Source organism: Quercus suber, unplaced genomic scaffold (assembly GCF_002906115.3).
Source record: "Quercus suber isolate HL8 unplaced genomic scaffold, Cork oak 2.0 scaffold_24, whole genome shotgun sequence".
NCBI classification, from domain to species: Eukaryota; Viridiplantae; Streptophyta; class Magnoliopsida; order Fagales; family Fagaceae; genus Quercus; species Quercus suber.
Genome location: NW_027069489.1, coordinates 377,207 through 400,646, shown reverse-complemented (window position 1 = coordinate 400,646; position 23,440 = coordinate 377,207). Strand labels below are relative to the sequence as shown.

At 34.1% G+C, this 23,440-nt stretch overlaps 1 protein-coding gene across 3 annotated transcripts; it reads left to right on the top strand.

Moving 5' to 3' along the window:
- Positions 1–8,857: 8,857 nt before the first annotated feature.
- Positions 8,858–10,922, top strand: LOC112037304 (ankyrin repeat-containing protein BDA1). 3 transcript variants are annotated; one of them, XM_065766517.1, is made up of 3 exons: positions 8,858–9,519; positions 9,895–10,350; positions 10,635–10,922. In XM_065766517.1, the coding sequence occupies exons 1-3, from the start codon at positions 8,923–8,925 to the stop codon at positions 10,656–10,658; spliced, it is 1,077 nt and encodes a 358-aa protein (XP_065622589.1). In that variant the 5' UTR covers positions 8,858–8,922; the 3' UTR covers positions 10,659–10,922. The 3 variants fall into 3 exon arrangements, with proteins under 3 accessions (XP_065622589.1, XP_023925885.2, XP_023925884.2); XM_024070117.2 differs by having other exon boundaries at positions 10,439–10,922; XM_024070116.2 differs by having other exon boundaries at positions 9,895–10,922.
- Positions 10,923–23,440: the final 12,518 nt, after the last annotated feature.

Genomic DNA, 23,440 nt, shown 5'->3' with positions numbered 1-23,440 from the left:
ATCAATGTTTTTTTTTTTCTTTCTCACATTCATTTTTTATTATAAATTATGTTCTTTTGTCTATTAAAGTTTTGAATCATTTATGTTTTTGAATACTTCATTAGTGCAATTGAAAATTTTTTACTCACTTTGGTTGATAATTTAGTAACTTATATTAAAAATGAAAACTTTAAGAATTTACTATGGAAGATGCTAAGTTATATGACATATAGATGTCTGTGTTTGTGTATGTTTATGAAAATTATAATAAGCTAATAAATTAATATCATAAGTTAGCCTTCTAAATAAAAATTTCTAGCTGCGCTCTACACTCTACATGTAATGTGATTGACCATGAAATTTCAAAGTCGTACAGTACTACGAACTCACCTATAGCAAAGTAAATTTTACCTCCAAAAGTACGTGTCTTTTTCAGGTTGTTTCTACTTTCTACCCTCTCTTAACGTGCAAACTCTCCACACTCTCTGTCTCTCTATGTCTATGATAGTTAAATGCAATGGCGACTCCATGAATTTTGTCCAGGGTGTTCCTATTTCACTTTGAAAAAATTTTGGGTCATTTCGGTCTATTTTGGGTGTTTCGGGACGTTTCGGTAAATACCGGCCGAAATTCAAGATTTGGTTGGCATGAAGTTTGTGTTTAATAAAAAAATAAAAATAAAAAAAGTTCTTAAAACCAAAACAAATTTGCATTTTGTACACCGAAAAACCTCAAAAGGAAAAAAAATGAACAAAGGTACCTATACAATAAACCATAAGTTCATTTGAAATATTAATAAAATTATTAATTATTGTTGTTTAGTTGTTTCATTAATTTGTTTTTCTTTTATAAACTATAATTTGTTATAATGTTGTTTCATTAATTATAAAATTATTAATTATTGTTTAGCTTAACATAATTTAATTTGTTTGTCTTTTATAATGTATTGGTTAATTATACTGTTTTAATTATTGTTGTTTAGCCTAACAATAAACTATATTGCTTTAATTGATTTGTCATTAATTATATTGCTTTAATTGGTTATATTGTTTAACCCCATGTGCGCATTACACTAAAAAAGCCACTGATGTGCACATTACACATCCCATGTGCAGCACAATAATTAAAGCACTAAAGCAGTGTAATGTGCAGCCCGGCCCCCCATGTGCCCATCTACCCCCACCCCATTCAACACACAAGCATGCCTTGTGCCTGATGCCTCATGCCCCTGCCAATCAGAAAATTTCACAATCACACATTCACACATTACACTAAAAGACAATTAATATCTCACCAATACCAACACACTACACACACCAATACCAACGGATAAGATAAACTGATAAAGCCAAATTCAAAAAGTCAAAAACAGACAAAATATATTAATAAAGCTAAATTCGGTCAATCACAGACTCAGTTCAAAAGAGAGAGAGAGAGAGAGAGTTCCTCTTATTAAAGAATGAAGAGAGAGAGAGAGAGAGAGAGAGAGAGAGAGAGAGTTTCATAATTTTCATTCATTTCAGTTCAGATAGAGAGAGAGAGAGATTGAGAGAGAAAATGAAATACCTTAAGGGAGGGAGCACCGGAGCAGCTGAGCAGGGAGGCCTGAAGGCTGAGGCCACTAATGCAGTGACGAGGCGACGAGCGATCTGCCAATCTCCATCCTCCGATGACGATGAAGGTTAGCAACGAGCGACGCGGAGGGGCGAGCGAGCGACAACAACGATCTGGACTGGGCCAATCTCCGACGAGCGAGCTGTGAGTCTGTGACCGATCCGATTTCCGTCTATTGGCTTGAGGCTCAAGCGGTGTTGCTCTGAGGGACTGAGTTTAGGTTTGCTTTAGGCCTTGAGTGGTTTCTTCTTCTTCTTCTTTTTCTTTTTTTTTTCTTTTTTGGAGAATCCATGGGTAACGTGGGTTTGCTACCTCTGTAATCTGATGGGCTTGCTATGGGTTGTGGGCTTGGCTCTGTTACAAATTTTTTTTTTTTTTTTTTTTAGATTTTAGTTCAAATTTTTTTTTGGGCTTTATTATTATTTTTTTTTAATTTGAGGGTGTTCCTAATTCTGTGATTAAGGATGTTCCTAATACAGAGCAAATATAAAAAATTTTAAAAAAAAAATTCAAGATTTTTTTTAGGTCAGGGTGTTCCTGAAAACATCCTGAGTTGCACGTGACGTCACCACTGGTTAAATGTAATTGACCATAAAATTTCAAAGTCGTCCAATACCTATAGTACTGGTAGAGCAGTTGTCAATATTGGCCGATTTTTAAATAATTCCAAAGCAGTGTTTCAGGCTCATTAAAATAAAAATTAAAATTAAAAAAAAAAAAAAAAAAAAAAAAAAAAAAAAAAAAAAAAAAAAAAAAGCCTCCATACATGAGTTCCACAACGGGACTCACCCCGTCAAGAGCACTGCTCTAAGACTACTTAAGTTTTTTCCGTCAACATCACGCGGTTTATATATAACTCTCAACTTTTATGTAATGTACGTAATAGTGCATGGATTGCTCAAGCAAAGGATTAAAATATTGTTACGTCCAGTGCATGCATCTATTTATATGCTTCTTTTATAGTATCACAGATTCACAAACACTGTAACACCCAGGTAATTTAGCTATCACTCCACCTCTTTAGGATGAAAATAAAAAGGGATAGTTTTGTCCTAAATGGTCCTAGCCATTTTCAGCCACAAGTTCCGCTCCCTTCAACGTTACCTTTTTCCCTTATCCCTTTTATCTTCTATCTCCCCCTTCCTCTTTTCAACCAGATACAAACATACCCACCATTTAACCCCACACTCCCATTTGACCCTTCCCACCACAGCTCAACTAGGCAACCTAGCCTTAGACCTTTGACCACCTGATCAATACCCTTGTCTATGCCCTTACCCAATAACCCATATAGCCCATGTAAATCAACAAGGGGAAAGTTTGGGTTAAATCAGGTAAGAGATTAAGGTATCAAACCAAGCAGAAATCAAATACAGAGGAAGCAGTAGTTGAAGAAGATCTTATCTGCAGAAACTACAAAACGAAGAAGAAAAAGATAGAAGAAAATGACAGTAGCTAAGCTACACAATGATAAGACGACTTGTAGTTTAGTCTGTTGTATATATTTCATTAGTGATCACACGTGCCACACGTGTTAGTGTTTGTTATCTTTTCTGTTTTTCTGTTTTGTTAGTTAAGTTAGTTTTTCAGGTTCTGATATAAGGTGAAAGCTCATAATCCTTCTGGTTTTGGGCTTATTCTAGTTTCTTTACAAGTAAGCTTGATAATGATTCTAAGTAAATTATTTTGGAGTCATGGGCCGTGTTCTTGCTTTTGTGGTGGGTGTGTGACTGCGATGTATGGTATTATGGTGTTCAATTGGGGAGGTTTGGACGCCATGGCCAAATGGTGGAAGGAGCCAACCTTTTGAGGTGTTTTGGGTGCGTGTTGAGATGACTTTGTTGTTTTGACGTGTGCTTTGGAATGGTTTTGTGACATGAAAAAGTGAGTGTAACTAAGGGGATATTAAATAAAAATGTAAACTATGAAATTGGTGGCTTTATTAATCTATAATTAACCAAAAATAACTTGAATTACATAACTAGTTAATTTAAGTAGTGCTTTTTAATTCTACTTTAAATTAACCAACTGGTCTACATTACTTTTCAGACTTTTACCTAAATAAATATTATATAAATTCATTTCAGATCATATCATATAGTCATATAATAAGAGTAATTGAGTCCTACACATTGTAGTTGCATCACGTGGATGCGCTCTCTTTTTTTATATTTTTTCCCCCATTCTTTTCTCGCTATGTCATAAGTGCATCAAAACAATTCTCCTAATTGTTCTATGTAAAACTCTTTTGTCAAACTTTCAAAAAAATTTCAAAATTATTATGCCAATTAAAATTCTACTACCAAGATTTTCTGAAAATTTAAGAAAATTTTATTATTAATTTATTCTATATTCATTTTAATAAACTTTAACTTTTTGTTCTGATAATAGAAAGCAAGAATAAACCTATTTTGTATGTTAGATAATAAATATTCTTTGTTTATCAGGATCCAAACCCCTCCCCCCTTCCCTTCTTTTTTATTTTTTATTTTTTTATATGCTATTGGACATGTCTTATAAGCAAGTTGTGAGTTTATATGCCATTGGGGAATTTTTTTTTTTTTTTTTTTTTTAATGTAGCGTTTTTTCTAGCTTGTGTTTCTTATAGAAAATAATAATAATAATAATAAATAAAAACTTGCTTAAAACTATAATGTTACAATTTCTTGCAGATCGTAAAATTCTTGCTTTCGATTTCAAAAGTGAAAGAAGAAGCAAATGCTCTAAATTGGATGAATTTTACAGCTTTAGATGTCTTAGAGCATAGTCCAAAAGATTTCAAACGATTCACCCTTCAAAACATTTTAATGGATGCCGGCGTTGAAAGAGCAAATAACCAAAATAATCTTCCACCATCATCAGCAACTATGATTAGTCACCATGAATCAGGGAAACCAACACAAATAAGCAAACAAAGGTCGAGCCAATTTTTGTACTTGAAACATAAGGGTAATTGGATACAAGAGATGCGTGGTGCATTAATGATGGTGGCCACTGTGATCACAACGATTACTTACCAACCTGCACTCAGTCCCCCCGGTGGAGTTTGGCAAACCGATATAAAGAATTATACTGAAATTAATGCATGCCGCAATACAACATGTAAAGCTGGAACTTTGGTGTTAGCCTATGGTGGTTACGAAGATATGTTCCTTCAATTCTTACTTTGCAACTCCATTGCTTTTTCTGCATCTCTCAGTGTCATCTTTTTGCTTATTAGTGGAGTCCCTCTTAAGAATAATTTTTTTATGGTCATCTTGACACTTGCCATGTGTACCACTCTCACATTCTTGAGCTTTACCTATGTACTGGCATTCCGTTTGCTGATCCCAGAAGAGATTAGGCAAAAACATAAGGTTAAGGTGTTCTTCCCAAGTAGTGTTTTGGTTTGGATGATTCTTCTTGTGCTTCTATTTCACACAATTCGCTTTCTATATTGGCTGGTATGTAAGATCTGCAAGTCCATCTTTACATTTGCAAAGACGCTAATTTGTTGAACGAACCAGAATGGATGAATCGCCTCTAAGATGGGAGACTGCAATTGCTATTAGTAAGTGGATGAAGGTCATGAGGTCTTCAATTAAAGATTATTCCAGATTTCTGTAATATATAATGGCTACTATCTTAGTTCAAAATACCCTCTCTCTGTTTTTTACTTGATTCCTACCTTTGTGCTTCAAGTTGGAATGAAAGTTTAAACCATGAGCATATGTATTTCGTTGCATTTTATGAGTTTATGTGATGAAGTTGAGATATTAACTTGTCAAAACTTTCTCTCTCTTTTTAATAAAGACTAGTAATGATGCTTGAAATGAGGTCTGAAAAAAAGGGATTTGGTCAGTTTAGATTGGATTTTTATGTAGTTATTGGATCCTCGCCACATATTCTTGGCACTCATGTCTGTATGACGTTTGCAGTCAAGTTCCTCATGAATATGGTTCTCTTACTAAGAATAAGAAATGTTTGAATCTTATTGGAATCATTATGAAATAAATAAAATCATGACCTCAAGGGCGGCTCTACCTTATGTTCAAGGGTTGAATTGAACCTCCGACTTGAGATACCACTTGTCTACATTACACTTCCATCTTGTAATTGAATCTTATCATATTCTTTTACACTCCTTTTGTAGTTAAATTTGCACAAAAGTATTTTCTAATAAATTTATATTTGACATTTGAATTAGGAGAACTGAATTGACTTAATTTCTTGAAAAAAAAAATCTTTTCTTTTTCCATTCATAAAGGATGATGTTGTTTGCACAAAAGGTAATCATTATACATATTTGAGAGTGTACTTGTGTCAGGTTACGTTCAGTTGGTTTGGGGATTTTCTTAGATTGAAAATGCCCCAAACTTAACCTAACCCAAAACAACTCTAAAAACAAACCCAACCTAACTTGCAAAGATTAGCTTGAGACCATTTTATCATATGTAATGAAGCAATTAGCTTTCATTCAACTATATAAACATACTATTCAATAAATTATTGTAATTTTACAATTAGTCATAATACTCTAATTTCATCAAATTTAAATCTTAAAATAGTTAAATAAATCAAACTACTTAATTTAATGCATGTCTCTAAATAAATAAAATTCATATATAAATAAAAATTAATTGAACTATTATAATAGTTAGGTTGAGTCAGATTACTCAAGTTGAAAATTTTTCGAATCTAACCACAAGTCCATGTCCCAAATCAAGCTTCAAACAAAAATCAGGATGATAAGATAAATCGAAAATCCAACTCATCAACTAACCAAAGACCAATCTAATGGTCTGTTTGGATTAAGGAGGAGAGAGTGGAGTAGAGTAGAGTTAGCATAAAATTATCATATTTTTAGTCAATTCTACTATACTCCTCTCCACTCACCCTCCCTCCCCCCTCAATCCAAATAGGCCTTAAAGTGTCACTTGTCAAATCTTATAATTTCTACCATGAATATATTTCTTTTCTCAATCTTATAAAACTTTATGAAACATTTATTAATGCTATATCTACAAAATTCCATAAATATTGAGAAATACTTTTGTCCCAAATTATTGGTCTTGTTTAGGAAACCTAACTTTTTAAGGAAACATTATTTATTATCTTATGTCTCTTAATTAAAAAAATACAAATTTTCAAAATTATCCTTAAACAAAGTTCTCAAAAAAAAAATTCATTTAAAGTGCTTGTGTTTGGTATGGACATAATAGAAAACTCAGTAAATTGATGGCTTTTTAATTTTAGAAACAAAAGAATATTTTGGAATATCCCAACATGGAATACAGGAATTGAATTATTAATTTAAAACTCCTTTGAAGTATATGTTAATTTTATTGGATGGTGCTTCCAATAGATAAACTCTTTTTAATATAATTTTCATCTGTAAGTAAGCGAGAGTTGAACCTAAAACCTTTCTCAATTTCCCTTCAAATATTATTATATTAACCCCTTGAAACAAATAAATTTAGTTCAAGCTAACCGGCCTTCAAGACCTTCCACTACGTACCTAGGCACTTAATCTAATTCTTATACCTATGATTAAAAGAAAATTGAGGTATTTAAGTGTGTAGAAATATAATATTGTTTTGCTTGGACTACGTCCATACATGATTGATTCCATAATTTGTTCGTAAATCTAAACAAATATGTGAAATTTCATTGAGAATGCCTTTTTTTTTTTTTTTGATAAGCATTGAGTATGCCTTGATATATACAATTACATGTTATGAAATTTATGGGTGTATAATTTAATATTTCAATGACTGTTTAATTGGTTGTACATAGATTCTTTCACGTTGATTTATTTACATTATCAGTCTCTTTGCTCATAGATATATGCGTGAAGTGATTGAATCTATTGAATAAGTTATGAGATATGTTATTGCATGCATGTAAATATATGGGTATTAGACTAGTTAAGTACAATTATTGATGAATGTGTGAGGAGTTTTATCTATTACTTCCATCTTTGCTTGGATCGACTTTTTTGTTTTCCTTGTGATATTCATGCACATGTTAACTTTATAGATAGCATTAAAAATACTCTTTACCAAATAGTAAAAGCCTGAAAAGGGTTGATCCACGAAACTATATAAACACCAGTGTTACACTTACATGCACGTTACACACAAATCACACATCACGCGTAGAAAAAAAAAAAAAAAAAAAACTGCCACCCCTCTAAAATTAAACTCTATGAATAAGAAAATTAGATCATATATGTTCCGCTAAGGACAAGTTCGGGGTTATTTTGATTTTTCCCTTCACATTTAAAATTGCGATATGGTCTACTCTCTTTTTCTTTTTCTTTTTCTTTTTTTAAACAAATAAACACACACGCAAATGATGGAAAATGAAATTCTAATACAGGCATATTACAAGCTCCACTAAAAAGCCATGGTTGTATTAAACTGAGAAGCTAAGGTCACTATATCAACTTTGGAAATATTGAGACAAACTATATTTTTATTTTTAGTTTTGAAATATAATATGCTCTTGATGTTGTATTAAGCTGGGTGGCTGGTTTAGTTAAGATTATAAACTTTGGACCTTCATTCTCTTTTTTTATATATTTTAATTAATTATTAAATAATTATTACGTTGTCACAATAATATATTATACCTCAGTCTATCCTCAAAATCTTGAATTTCTCTCCTTTATAGTTATTTTTAACAGTTTGGTTTTATAAAAAAATGCTTAATTTAGTTCTCAAGGTGTTCATATCACCCAAATTATGAAAAACACAAAAATTGATTTCATAATTATGGTGTTTTAAGGCTTATCATATGGCTGGCTCTTCTGAAGTACTTTCAACTGTAACCCACAAAGTACGTTATTCGAGTTCTAGATAATACAATGTTTTAAATGTTGGGGGAATGAGAGGCTCTGATACGCAAGAAATAGTCAGTTTTGAAACACAAAATATCTATCTTCGCACGTTTCGGACCATTTAGCAAAATTCCAATGTTTACTGACTTGACTGATTAAGACCTTTTTTTTTTTTTTTTATGAGCAAAAATAAACCATATGATGTACAACCCACATCTTATCTTGCTAGGAAGGAATTGTTAGGGCCAACCACACAGCTGATTATTATCGAACACCTGGAAATTTACAACCCACATCTTTTCTTGCTAGGAAGCTTAGTGCAAATTTCACTGATGCTTCCTCCCATATATTGACAAAAACTTGTGGTAGGAGGACAATACTGAATAACTAAGATTTTTCCATGGTAGGGTTGCAATGGATAAGAATATCCCTGTTAGGACTAGTTACATTTATTTATATTATACTTCTACTCTAGGCAGACTATAGTCGCAAAATATTTGGAGAGGAAAATGGAAATAAGGTTGGAAGAAGATAATATAACAGAGCTCCATAAAGCGTCAGAGAATGGGTGTATGGTCACGTTGCACAGATTGATCCAGAAAGATCCACACATCCTTGAGAAAATTTCATTGACCCCTTTCAATGAAACTCCATTACACATATCAGCTTTGCTTGGTCACGTTGATTTTACTAGAGCTCTTCTAGCTCTAAAACCTCAATTGGCTATGGATCTGGACTTCCATAAACGTTGTCCACTTCACTTGGCTTCTGCTAATGGTCATGTAGAAATTGTCCATGCACTGTTACGTGCAAATGAAGATGCATGTCTGGTTTATGATCAAGATGGAAGAACTCCTCTTCACTATGCGGCCATGAGAGGAAATATTGAGGTTGTGAAGGCATTGATCTTTGCAAAGCGTGATTTAACTCGAGTTGTACTCGATGGGGGAGAGACCGTTTTGCACTTATGTGTTAAGTATAACCAATTGGAGACTCTGAAACTCTTGGTGGAACCCGTGAAAGATGATGGGGAATTTCTTAATTCCAAAGACCATGACGGTGGCAACACTATCTTGCATATAGCGGTGATGCTAAAGCAAATTGAGGTTTGTCTTTATTTCTCTTATATATAAGCCTTAAGGCCCAAACCCACCCAGAAGGAGTGTTGTCTCTTCACAACTAGGTAGCTTGGGCACTAATAATCTTAGACAATATATTATGTGTGTTTGTGTGTGTGTGTCTATATATATATATATATATATGCTGATTATCTCCAAATATTTACATTTTTATTAAGCACATATGAGTGTTTGTCAATTGTGAGTTTATATGCAATTGGGCAATTTTTTTTTTTTTTTTTTATATGTAGCGTTTTTGCTAGCTTGTGTTTCTTATAGAAAAAAAAAAAAAAAAAAAAAAAAAAAAAAAAAAAAAAAAAAAAAAAAACTTGTTTAAAACTATGCTGTTACAATTTCTTGCAGATCGTAAAATTCTTGCTTTTGGTGTCCAAAGTGAAAGAAGGAGCAAATTCTCTAAATTGGATGGGTTTTACAGCTTTAGATGTCTTAGAGCATAGTCCAAAAGATTTCAAACGATTCACCCTTCAAAACATTTTAATGGATGCCGGTGTTGAAAGAGCAAATAACCAAAATAATCTTCCACCACCATCAGCAACCATGATTGGTCACCATGAATCAGGGAATCCAACACAATTAAGCAGACAAAGGCCCTTGAAACATAAGAGTAATTGGATAAAAGAGCTGCGTGGTGCATTAATGGTGGTGGCCACTGTGATTACAACGATTACTTACCAACCTGCGCTCAGTCCCCCCAATGGAGTTTGGCTAACTCAGGCATGCCTCAATGCAACATGTGACGCTAGAACGTGGGCGTTAGGCTTCCATGTCAATTATCGAAACTTGTTCCTTTATTTCTTAGTAAGCAACTCCATTACCTTTACTGCATCTCTCAGTGTCATCTTTTTGCTTATTAGTGGATTTCCTCTTAAGAATAAATTTTTTACAGTCATCTTGACACTTGCCATGTGTACCACTCTCACATTCTTGGGCACTACCTATGTACTGGCATTCATCTTGATGATTCCAGAAAAGTATAGACAAGAACTTGGGGAATTGACGCTCTTACCAACTAAAGCTTTGGCTTATTTGATTCTTTTTGTGCTTTTAATTTACATAATTCTCTTTCTCATTTGGCTGTTAAGAATGATCTTCAAGTTCATCCTTAGATGTGCAAAGGCGTTAAGTTGTTGAACGAACCAGAATGGATGGAATCGTCTCTAAGATGGGAGACTGCGGTTGCTATTAGTAAGTGGATGAAATTGTAATTTTTCTTTCAAAGTGACGTAGCAGGTTATGAGGTCTTCAATTAACGATTATTCCAGATTTCTGTAATAATGGCTACTATCTAAGTTCAAAATATCCTCTCTTTTTTTGCCTGATTCCTACCTTTGTGCTTCAAGTATTTCGTAGCATTTTATGAGTTTATGTGATTGAAGTTGAGATATTATTTTGTCAAAAAAAATTTCTCTCTTTCTATAAAGTCTAGAAATGATGCTTGAAATGAGGTGTGAAAAGGGATTTGGCACATATTCTTGGCATTCATGTCTATATGTTGCACAAATACGGATACAAGTACGGGTACGACACGGGTACAAGTATAGGAGTTAGGCAATTTTTGAAAAATAAGAGTACAACACAATGTGGGTACGGAAATTAATTAATTAATTAATATTTATATTTATGTATTTTTTTAATATTTTTAGACATAAAATATTTTTATGTCTAGAATTTAAATAAAGTAAAAATAAAATAAAAAATAAGTAAACTAACACTCAAAATAGTACAATAACACCCATAAAATGTATAAAGTACAAACCAAAAGTTTAAATAGACTACATTGAACATCAAACTAAAAATATAAAAGAAAACCAAGCTTTAAACTTTCAAGATGATCACAAAACAACAACATCATCGTCATCACCATAGTCATCATTCTCAACAAGACTTATCTTCATCTCTGGCTCGTCTAGTGTAAGATTTGCACTCTCAAGCAACCTAGGTCCTCCAAATGGCTCATCCCAAGTATCTCCACCAATGTCTCACTTCTAAGATTTTCCTTTAGTGTACTCTTCCCTCATCCTTGAAAGAAATAAAAGATTAGAATGAACAAACACTAAATCTTCAGCACATTTAGGAGTAATTCTATTCCTCCTCAATAATGGAGGAAGTCATATGTACTCCAATTCCTCTCAGCGCATGATGATGAACAAGACTATCCAAGAAGCTTTAGAGTTATGGTTTGAAGCATTGGTAACTTGGACCCATTGACTAACCACCAAAGTGATGGATCAAAGGTCCACCTTTCTTCTATGCTATCATCATCATAGCTCATAATTCCTGAAAACAAACCAAAATCCACATTCACCTTCTTTCTATCATCAATATTAGGAAAAAAAATCTTTTGAGGCACTTGTTTTTATCCTCAGAAATTTCAAAATCCTTATGTGGAGCAACACGGCCTTTGACTTCATCAATCCATTGATTGGTATAATACCTAGTTAAAAACAAATAACTAAGTACAACTAATGAGTTTATTTGTTTCAAAATGCATAAATCTCTCTCTCTCTCTCTCTCTCTCTCTCTCTCTCTCTCTCTCTCTCAGAGAGAGATATTAAAAAGATAGAAAACTTACTTAGGATTCAAGGAGTGAGCTAGGATATGAACTGGTGTGCAATTTTTAGTCCACCGATCAATAAGGATATGTGTACCACCTCATAAAATGGAGACTCCTCATATTCTTGCTTGCCTTCATGCCGGTATATTTCTTTTGTTCACATTTTCTATCATTGAATCCTATATTTCATACACCCTATGAAGAATAGGCGCATCCATGTCACCACTCAAAGCATCTCATAAATAGGTCCTGTGAATCTCATAATATAGTCAATCTTGTCCCACTACAAATCTTCAAATCATAATCTCTCACAGTTTGAGCTTTTCCATAATCATCTTCTCTATATGACATCCATTGCTCACCAAGAACCATCTCTTAAAGATATTTTTTTACTTGAAGCAATCTTTTAAGCGTGATGATTATTGAAGCAAATCGTGTTTCAGCAACAGCAAGTAATTTCAAATGGGAGTATTTATTAAAAATTGCTAATCTCATGGAATGATTCGTGATGAAAATATGAATGAAAGATGCCTCATCAGCAACTTGCACAATCAATTTGCATTCATTATATGTAACCTCATTCTGCAAAGAGTTTTTAGGTACACATATATTCTTCAAGGCCAAATTGATGGTATGCACAACATAAGATGACCGAAATATAAGGACATTCAACTTCAACAATAGATTCTGCAAACTTCATAATAGATGCATTAACAGTAATGATTTGGGCAACATTTTGATGTCTAACCTCAGGTATGATCTCTAGAAACAACTTAGAAATGAACTTCTTGTCTTTGTATTCTTTGGTACTATCAATGGATTTTACAAAAAGTGGTCATTTCTCTGATGTAGCCAAAAAATTGATAAGTGGCCTTTTTTCAACATATGTGCACCCATCACTTATTATGCTTAAACCTTTTTCTTTCCAGGTATCTTTAATTTTCCTCAACAACTTCTCAACATATGCCCTCTCTTTTTGCAATAGAGTTGTTCTTAATTTACTGTAACCCGAAGAAATATAGCCCAGTAAATTATTATTAGCTGCAAATTTGATCATCCCAATCCAGTACAGGTTCTTGGCAAAGTGAAAGGGTAAACCACCAAAATAAAATGTCCTAGCAATAAGAGAATCTAATTGCTCTCAACATTGATTGTTAAAAGCCTTCTCCAAAAGAGAATTCCCAGACCCCTTTTTTCTGAAGAAAAAAAAATAGTTGACTTGTAGCTGTACTACTCTCACTAGGAATAAGATTTGGACTACAAGCAAAATCAATGGGTAAAGATACTAGCTTGGGCTTCTTCGCCCTCTGCAAAGATTCCTCAAACACAACCTCTAATTGTTGCATTTCCATACAATACTCATCTACAACCTTAACACATGATTGTATTCCATATTTAGGTAGTTTTAACATGTGTGCCTTCACCTTTGAAGAAAACCCCTTGAAAATTGTTTCACAATAGTTACATCTAAAAACAACATTCCCACCACCACCACTTACTTTTTCTAACTTAGTAACATATTTCCATACCAAACCAGCTTAATGGAATGATTTTTCAGTACTCATTTTAGTGATTTTACCTACATTATTTAACTTTAATAAATAAAAATTGTAGCATAAAAAACTGTAGCAAGACACACAAAATAAAAAATACTAAACCTACTATATATAACCTCTAAGAACAAGCATGTAAACCACTAAACCCAAAGCCAACGGGCCAAAGCAAATCAAAAAACAAAAAACAAAAAACAAAAAACAAAAAAAAGAATGATGAAAACGATAGAGAGAGAAGCGCAATACTAGAAGGAAGGAGAGAGAGAGAGAGAGAAACAACAAAGGGAGAGAAGTTTGGGGTCACCAAAGAAGTAGTGGTCATCGACTTGCCAATCTCAGCACAAATGAAGGACAAAGGAGCTCGGCTAAGGAGTGAGAAGGGAATGGGAGTGTGTGTGTTGTGTGAGCTTCAGTCCCAGAATAGAGGCAAGCAAAATTTTAGGGCTTTAATCAAACAAGATCAACAGTAAGTGCTTGTCCAGATGTCAAAATCTTGAGCTTTTTTTTTTTTAAGATCTGTCGTGTCCACCGTGTCAGAGTCGTGTTAGAGCTTGTAAGGTTGAAATTTATCAACCATCTTGTTGGCTTTATTTCATGCCAATTTGCTTGTAATTTAGCACTTAGTAACCCTGTATTTATGTGGGATTCATGTAAGGGTAGTGTGTGAAGAAAAGCTCAAGTTTGTGCAAAGAAGCAGAGTTTCGCGGTTAGGACTCGCGACTGACTCGCAACTGGCAAGCCACCAACTGCAGGCACGTGAGAAGCACACAAAGGAGCTGAAGGGTCGCGCCAGCTGTCGCACTACAGGACAAAAGTCCCAGGCTGGCCAGGCCGTTATCTCGCGACTTGGACAAACCGCGAGGCCAAGTCGCCAACCAGCCCTATTTCGCAAAAACTATCTCTTCGTATTCCAAACACACACCACTATATATAGACCCTTATACCCACTAAATATAGAGAGCTTCTAGAGAGAATTTTTGAGAGAAACCCTAAAGAAAAAGCAAGATTGATTCATCCACAATCTTTACCTTAGAGTCTTTACAAATTCCTCTGCTCTCTTCCTCTCCATTGTTATACCCTTGAGAAGTTCTTTGCCAAATCCTTATCTCACCACATCCACGTATGTGAGAAGGTTTAATTTGGTGCTTTGAGAAGTAGTTATGAAGGGACCAATTTACATTGGTTGATACTATGATTTAGTAGCGGAATCCAGTAAACTAAAGAAGAAATAGATTCGGCGCAACCTCGTTGGAGTAAGAAGCTTGGATGGCTTAGGTATATTAGGTAGATTAGGCTTGGAGGGTCTTCTGATGTTCATGTATCTCAACTACATTCTTTAGTGGATTATTGACTGCTTGGAGGGCAGCGAAGTAACACATCATGTGTTGTCCGTGTGTTTGCATCTTCCTTTCCTTTATCTTTGCCATTTATTTTCTGTTGTGGATGTGTTTATATTAAATTGTTTATCAATTCTGGTATTGGCTTATGTTCATGTTCCACACATTAATTGTTTGATTATAAGCTTGAATTGATAATTTGTATTTTGGGGTCTAAACGTTCAAGGGTGTTGCATACCCTTATTGAACATTCAATTGATACCAGAAAGGGTGCACTTGTTGTGGTTTAAATACTTAAGTGTGATCCTTGACCCCTTGTGTTATTTGCCATGGATTGTGCTTTGTATGCCTCTTTGTATGATTTAGCTGATGATAAATGTAGCATGTCACATGTTTGTGAAAATGCCTCCATGAGTGATAATCCTCATGATTGTGCTGCTATGTTACATGAATCTTTGAATATTGTTGATATTCCTAACATCAAACCTTTGAAGAAAATTGCTAAGAAATTTCAAAAGAATTTGAGCAAATTATTTTGTGAAAAGGATGATTTGATTACTAAGCTCAATGAATCCAACAAATTGGTTGAAAAATATAAGAAACTTGCTGAAAATTCTGTTGAAAAGCTGAAAGAATTTGAATGTTTGAATATGGACTTGGATGCTAAACTTGTTTTGTCTAACAAACTTGTTGATAATCTTAAATGTGAAAATGAATTTCATAAGATGCATGCCAAGTGTTTGATTGCTGAACCTATTGATAAAATGATGAAAATATTTGCTGCAATCATGTTGTGGTACCCGATATTGTACCTCTTTTATGTTCAACCCAAAGGACAAATCGATGTACATTCCTCCACACAAAAGAAATCAAAAGGTGGAGAGAAAGGCTCCTAAGTCAAAGCCTCCGTTTAGGTCTCAACCTAAGGTTTTGGATGGATCTAAGTTTGTTCCAACTTGCCACCATTGTGGTGTGATTGGTCATATAAGACCTCAATGTTATAAGTTGAAGAGAGAACAAAACCATGTTGCTAGATTCCTTCCCAAAAAGCCTAGTGGACCTAAACACATTGTGTATCACCATTGTAATGCTTTTGGTCATCTAAGACCTCATTGCTCTAAGTTTCATGCTCTCAAAAGAAAAGAGAAACTTGAGCTTCTTGGAAGTTATGCTAAAAAGGGTAAACCGGTTTGAGTGAAGATAGCATGTTGTTAAAGAAATTGTTTAATGCTCTTAACTCCTTAACTATGTGCATCTTCGATTCTCATTCTTCCAACCCTCGTCTCACATCTCTTGAGACACTCATTCCAAACAATCGTTCTGTTTGGATGAGGAAAGGTTCCTTTGGTTGAGTTTTTGCTATTTTAGTCCTTGTTCTAATTCTTTCGATCTTTGTTAGATCCTTCATGCATTAGATGCTTCATTGTCATGCATTTGTGCATAATGCATTTTTTCTGCATTGGTTTGTTTTTTTTTTTTTTTTATCTTACTTTTATGTCTTTGTTTTGTGTGAGTAAAAATCCAAAACCACATAAAAAGTGAAAAATTCAAATTTTGATCGTATATGTTTGAGCACATATCACATGTGAGTTTTGCCTTGTACCTTCATACAAATGGCTTTATGCATTTACAAGCTTAGCTTGTTCTTTATGTACTTATATCTTTGTGGGAAAAATCTTGACATCTTTGTGTGATTGTTGTAAATCGATCTTCAAGCTTGTCATGAATGATTAGTCAATAGTCTTGTTAGTTTTGAGACATGCATTGACTTGTACCTATATATCTTCTCATTCTTTATTTTGTTGTTTTTGCTTAAAGAGTTCACCAAATGTAAATCTCCAAATGAAAAGAGATATTGAGCTGCAAAAGTTTGTCGCACATACTAGTATTTGACTAAGAAAAAGGGAAAGCGACCAAAATAAAATGTATGATGCCCCAAAAAGCCAAAGGCTTGTTCATCAAATTGAAATATCAAAAATTTCAGGCATCGATCTCTAAAATGAGATGTATTGATTCAAAAAGATCAAATGATATGAATTGTAAAGAAGCCAAATGAAAAGCTTCAAAGATATGTAATCATTTTCTTGTGGGAGGTCATATATGTTCATTTCTATAATTAAGATAGACCACTTGACTTAGTACTAGTTGTGTATGACTTGATTGAATTGATCATTGAAGTTTCATTCTAGACTAAGGACTATTCCACACTTGAAACACATACACAACACACATACCTAATGTTCAATGAATGCTTTATTCATTTGTTCGATTGTACTTGTTTAAATGTGATGTGTGTGTGCTCAACTATACATGGATCAATCCAAAAAAAAAAATTGATCATTTTATATGTTTTTGGAAGTGATTTTTATCACTCTTTGTGTTCATGTTTAGTGCTTACATTGTTTTTCAGTGTTTAAACATGTTTTGTGTTGAAAAACAGGTGTCAGAGTTTTTCATGACTCACTCGCGACTCACTCGCGACTTACTCGCAACTCGCCAGTTGCCAACCCCAGTCGCGTGTTTCATCCAGAAGCTTTGGCGACTCACTCGTGACTCGCGAAATTTTTGCGACTGAACTTCACGACTCGCCCAGTCGCGAAACTCCCAAAAATAGCTTTTTAAAGGGCTTTTCATGGGAAACCTGTTTTAAACCTCTCTCATCCTCTGTTAAACCCCTCTTTCACTATTTTTACATCAAAGCTCAATCAATTTGAATGGTTTTTCATTCCATTAACATCTCTAAGGTAATTATGAACTCTTTTCATTGTTTTTTATCCTTAGACTATGTTTTGGAGAGTTTTGTGCCCTTGGTTGAGTTTTTCATCATAGGGGTTGGAAAAACTTATGTTTTAGTCGAATTTTTGTATGGGATTGGTTTCTTTTAATGATTTGCTTTGGATGTTGGCCCCTTATGGCCAAAAGAACATGTATTGAAGGTGGATTTCATATTGTTCATGCATTGTTTCTCATTGTTGTTCATAGTGTGCATGCTAGGTGTTTGATAAAATGTCTCTTAGGCATTTTCTCGCTTGTTTAGACTCCGATGAGTATCAAACTTTGGGGTTTCTCATGTTTCCTCATTAGGAACATGTTTAGTTCATTGGTTGTGTATTTAACACACCTTGCCCCACATGTACATGTTCCATGCATTGGTCATGCATTGCACTTTGCCATCTCTTGCACACACCTTGCTACCCTTGTCATGCATTGGTTCATACATTGTTTCTTCATCCTAGCATGTCATGTCTTAGGTTTGAGTTTCATTTTCTCATTCATCTTGCACCTCTCATGCATCATAATCATTGTTCATATCTTCATCTCTTGCCCTCGTTTCTCCTTGACCCTTTGTCTATTCTTGACAAAAAGGAGGAGAGTATACTCTAGAGAGTATATCGGAGAGTTTTTGCCATTTCTATATGACCCTTGTGCACATTCTTAGGGAGAGAAATTCTATTTCTCGTGCACATTTGTAAGGGGAGAGATATTCCATAGAGGAGATACATATACCAAGGGGGAGAAGACATTAAGCTAATAAGAAAACTTTGTTTTGGTGTTTGGTGTTTGATCAAGTTGCTCACATGTTTCATATCATGATTACTTGATCGCAATTTACCTGTTACATTATACTTATCCTTTTATGACTTGCTTTACCTTGAGGGTCTAATGTATTTTGTGCAAGTGTTTCAAGCTACAGGTATATATGTTCTAAGTGCATCATAGCTTCTCATCATTTTGAAGGGGAGAAACTTTAAGCACTTTTACTTTATTTAAAATGTTTATGAGTTTGTAACTGGTAGGCCTCTGTGGTTTGTACCATGCTTTATGCAGCCTTTGTGCTTTGTTAAATCAGTACTTCTAACTAAATGTTATGCATTTCCTTCTAAGTACTGTCACTTTTGTACCCTTGTATGATTTTTCCTAGATGCACATACTTTATGTACTGTACATTAGTTGAGTGTTGATCATTCAAGTGATTTGCCTTGTGTTTGTCATCTTGAATGTCCGGAGGTTCATTCCAAGTGTGAATGAGCATTGTGATCACTTGGTTATAGTGATTACCTGTTTTGGTCTTGCCATGGTTTATTGCTTTATTCCATTGTGCTTGATCGCATTATGCTTGCTCCATATGCATTACAAATTTTCTGCATACAATGAACTTATTGTGTTGTTGTACTTCAAGAGTACTTGTTCTTATGGTTCAAAAGCTTCAAAGATTCTAGAGTTAGGTGTGAGTGAGTTTTTCAACTGTTCCCAACTCACACGTTAAGTCTAGAGTTTGTTTTAGGGTTTTGTCATGGAATAGCCAAAGGGGGAGATTGTAAGGTTGAAATTTATCAACCATCTTATTGGCTTTATTCCGTGCCAATTTTCTTGTAATTTAGCACTTAGTAACCCTGTATTTAGGTGGGATTCATGTAAGGGTAGTGTGTGAAAAGAGTGTGAAGAAAAGCTCAAGTTTGTGCAAAGAAGCAGAGTTTCGAGGCTAGGACTCGCGACTGACTCGCGACTAGCAAGCCGCCAACTGCAGGCACGTGAGAAGCACACAGGGGAGCTAAAGGGTCGCACCAGCTGTCGCACTACAGGACAAAAGTCTCAGGCTGACCAAGCCGTTATCTCGCGACTTGAACTCAAGACTTGGACAAGCCGCGAGACCAAGCCGCCAACCAGCCCTGTTTGGCAAAAACTATCTCTTCGTATTCCAAACACACACCACTATATATAGACCCTTATACCCACTAAATGTAGAGAGCTTTCAGAGAGAATTTTTGAGAGAAACCCTAGAGAAAAGCAAGATTGATTCATCTATAATGTTTACCTTAGAGTCTTTACAAATTTCTCTACTCTCTTCCTCTCCATTGTTATACCCTTGAGAGGTTCTTTGCCAAATTCTTATCTCACCACATCCACATCTATGAGAATGTTTAATTTGGTGCTTTGGGAAGCAGTTATGAAGGGACCAATCTACATTGGTTGATGCTATGATTTAGTAGCGGAATCCGGTAAGTTAAAGAAGAAATAGGTTTGGCTCAACCTCGTTGGAGTAAGAAGCTTGGAGGGCTTAGGTACATTGGGTAGATTAGGCTTGGAGGGTCTTCTGTTGTTCATGTATCCCAACTACATTCTTTAGTGGATTATTGACCGCTTGGAGGGCGGCGGAGAGGTTTTACGCCGAGGGCTTCGGTTTCCTCTTCGATAACACATCATGTGTTGTCCGTGTGTTTGCATCTTCCTTTCCTTTATTTTTTCCATTTATTTTTTGTTGTGGATGTGTTTATATTTGGCTTAGATTGTTTATCAATTCTATTATTGGCTTTTGTTCATGTTCTGCACATTAATTGTTTGATTATAAGCTTGAATTGATAATTTGTATTTTGGGATCTAAACGTTCAAGAGTGTTGCATACCCTTATTGAACATTCAGAGCTGTGTCAATGCCGTGTCAAAATTTCAAAATAAAAAAGAAAAGAAAAAGAAGGGACACCTTTTGGACACATATTTTTGGCGTGTCTTACCAGTATTTGTGTCCAACACGTGTCGGACACGAGTACTAGGCCAAAATTGTCGTGTCCATGCAACATAATCTTGTCTGTATGACGTTTGAAGTCAAGTTCCTCATGAATATGGTTCTCTTACTCAGAATAAGAAATGTTTGATTCTTATTGGAATCATTACGAAAAAAAAAAAAAAAAACCATGAACTCAAGGGCAGCGCTACCTTATGTTCAGAGGTTGAATTGAACCTCCTACTTGAGTTTGACTTAATTTCTAGGAAAATATATATATATATATATATATATATATTTCCTTTCATAAAGGATGATGTTGTTTCCACTAAAGGTAAACATTATACATACTCAAAAGTATACTTGTGTTAGGTTAGGTTCGGTTGGATTGGGGATTTTCTTAGATTGAAAATGCCCCAAACTTGACCTAACCCATGACAACTCTAAAAACAAACCCAACCTAACTTGCAAGGATTAGCTTGAGACCATTTTATCATATTAATAAAACATTTGTGCTTTCATTCAACTTTATAAACATATTATTCAATAAATTATTGCAATTTTAAAATTAGTTGTAATACTCTAATTTCATCAAAATTAAGTCTTAAAATATTTAAATAATCAAACTACTAAATTGAATGTAAGTCTCTAAATAAATAAAATTCATATATAAATAAAAAATTAATTGAACTATTACAATAGTTAGGTTGAGACAGATTACTCTAGTTGAAAATTTTACAAATCTAACCACGAGTCCACCCAAACCAAGCTTCAAACAAAAATCAGGATGATAAGACAAATTGAAAATCCAACTCATCAACTCACCAAAGACCAATCTTAGGTGTCACTTGTCAAATCGAGTTAGGCTCATCGAGGTGGTGGGTTAAATGCACAGCATTCTATATATTATTTTAGAAATAAAGATGGACTTTATTAGCTTACTTGGGAGCAAGCATCAGTACCAGGTCTCTTAAATACCATATGTTGGTATATTTTAGCATCAAAGTACCCCAAAAAAAAAAAAAAAACCCATTATTCAGTCTTCTGATTATTTTAAAAAAAAAATTACAATTGTGTTACAGTACCATCTAAATATATGATGGTACTATGTCAAGCTTCTATAATTTTTATAATATTTTATTCTCTCTCTTTTCTCCCTCTCTCTCTCTCTCTATTTATTATTTTTCTCTCTCTTCTCTCTATATATTTATTACATTTATTTTATTGAATAATTTATATTATTTTAATGTTTTGTATTTTAAAATAAAAGTTAAAATGTTGGGTGTATTGTAAAATGGTATGGTATAATAAATAAATTAGTTTTTAAGATTGTAAAATAGAATAGTTTGAAAATACTAGATGCTATTTCTTAGGGCCTGTTTGATTTTGGTGTTTCCATCACCCATCACTCTGTTTCCATCACTCATCACTCAAAAATAGTGAGTCTCACAGAGCAATAGCTTGTTTGGATGTATTTTCAAATTTTGTTTTCATCACTCAATTCTCATCAAAGTGAGTAGTGAATTATAGAAACTGGAAACAAGTTTGAGGTGTTTTCAGATACTTGAGTTATGAGTTACATGGCAATTTGGTAATTAAATAGAATCTGTGGATCCCAATACTTTGTGTTGTCACATCAAACACCAAAAGCTTTTTCACTTCTCTTTCTTTCTTTTATCACATTTGCTCCTCCTCCTTTCTTTCCACCCGTTGCAGGTTCAGATCTGGATTCTTTTTCTTTTCTTTTTTCCTTCCTTTCTCACATCTATTGCTTCTTTAGCTAAAACATCATCTTCCATTAAATTCACCAAGTCCTCGATCACCACAACCAAAGTTGTTTCTGGTATTTGTTTCAGTCATTGGTTTTAGCCATTCTCAAGCACAAAGCTTTCTTCTCATCAGTGGAAAAAACAGTAGTTGTCTAAAGTGAGCACCAAATAGTACTTGTTTCAGATCGGAGATGGGTCTGTCGAGGATGCTAATGAATTTTCTGGGGTTGTGCTTCAAGCTCATAACCGAAGTGGTTGTTGTGGGTATTGGGGGTTGAAGGAAAAATAAAAAATAAGAAGCTCCTAGGTTCGGTGAGTGGTTGTTGTGGGTATTGGGGGTTGAAGGAAAAAAAATAAATAAATAAAAATAAGAAGCTCCTGGGTTCGGTGAGTGGTTGTTATGGGTATTGGGGGTTGAAGGAAAAAAATAAATAAATAAAAATAAGAAGCTCCTGGGTTTGGTGAGTTTGGGTATTGCGGGTTGAAGAATGAATAATAATAATAATAATAATAAGTAAAAGCTGCACCAAGTCAATCCGTGGGTCCCACAAAAAGTAAAATTTTTTGAGTTATCAGAAGTTGGAAACAAGTGTCAAACATGCCACCTTAAGAAGTTGGAGTATTTTCAGTGATAAGTGATGAGTTATTAAGTAATAAGTGATGATATTTGAGTGATAAATAATGAGTGATCATTTTTTTCATCCAAATAGCTCCTTAGTATCTAGAGTCATAAAACTCTGGATATCCTGTTTTTTAGCATTGTGACGCAAACTACACACATTACCCAAATGTGTGTTTGCTAAAAATTTTACAAACCTACTACAATAGACTTCTACATATACAAGTTTTTTTTTACCCCTAAAAAAAAAAAGTACTAAATTGACAAAGATGGATTTTATACTTTGCTTTTTAATTTTCCATAAGATGCAAAACCTAAGAATTTGAAGTTTGAGCATTGAATTGTGAATCGTGACCAAAAAAAAAAAAACTTAAATTTCCTATTCACTAATTGTAAACTTAAATTTTTTTTATTACTCTCTCTCTCTCTCCTTTTTCTTTCATAGAGAGAAATATTTTTATAACATTTTTTTTTACTTTATATTATTTTAATGTGTAGTATGGTAAAATGAAAGCTGAAATGTTGGGTGTATTATAAAATGATATGGTATAATA

Coding starts and splice junctions, on each gene's coding strand:
- LOC112037304 (XM_024070116.2), top strand. CDS start 8,923: ATGGAAATAAGGTTGGAAGAAGATAATATAACAGAGCTCCATAAAGCG. Junction 9,520..9,894: donor TGATGCTAAAGCAAATTGAG/GTTTGTCTTTAT, acceptor AATTTCTTGCAG/ATCGTAAAATTCTTGCTTTT.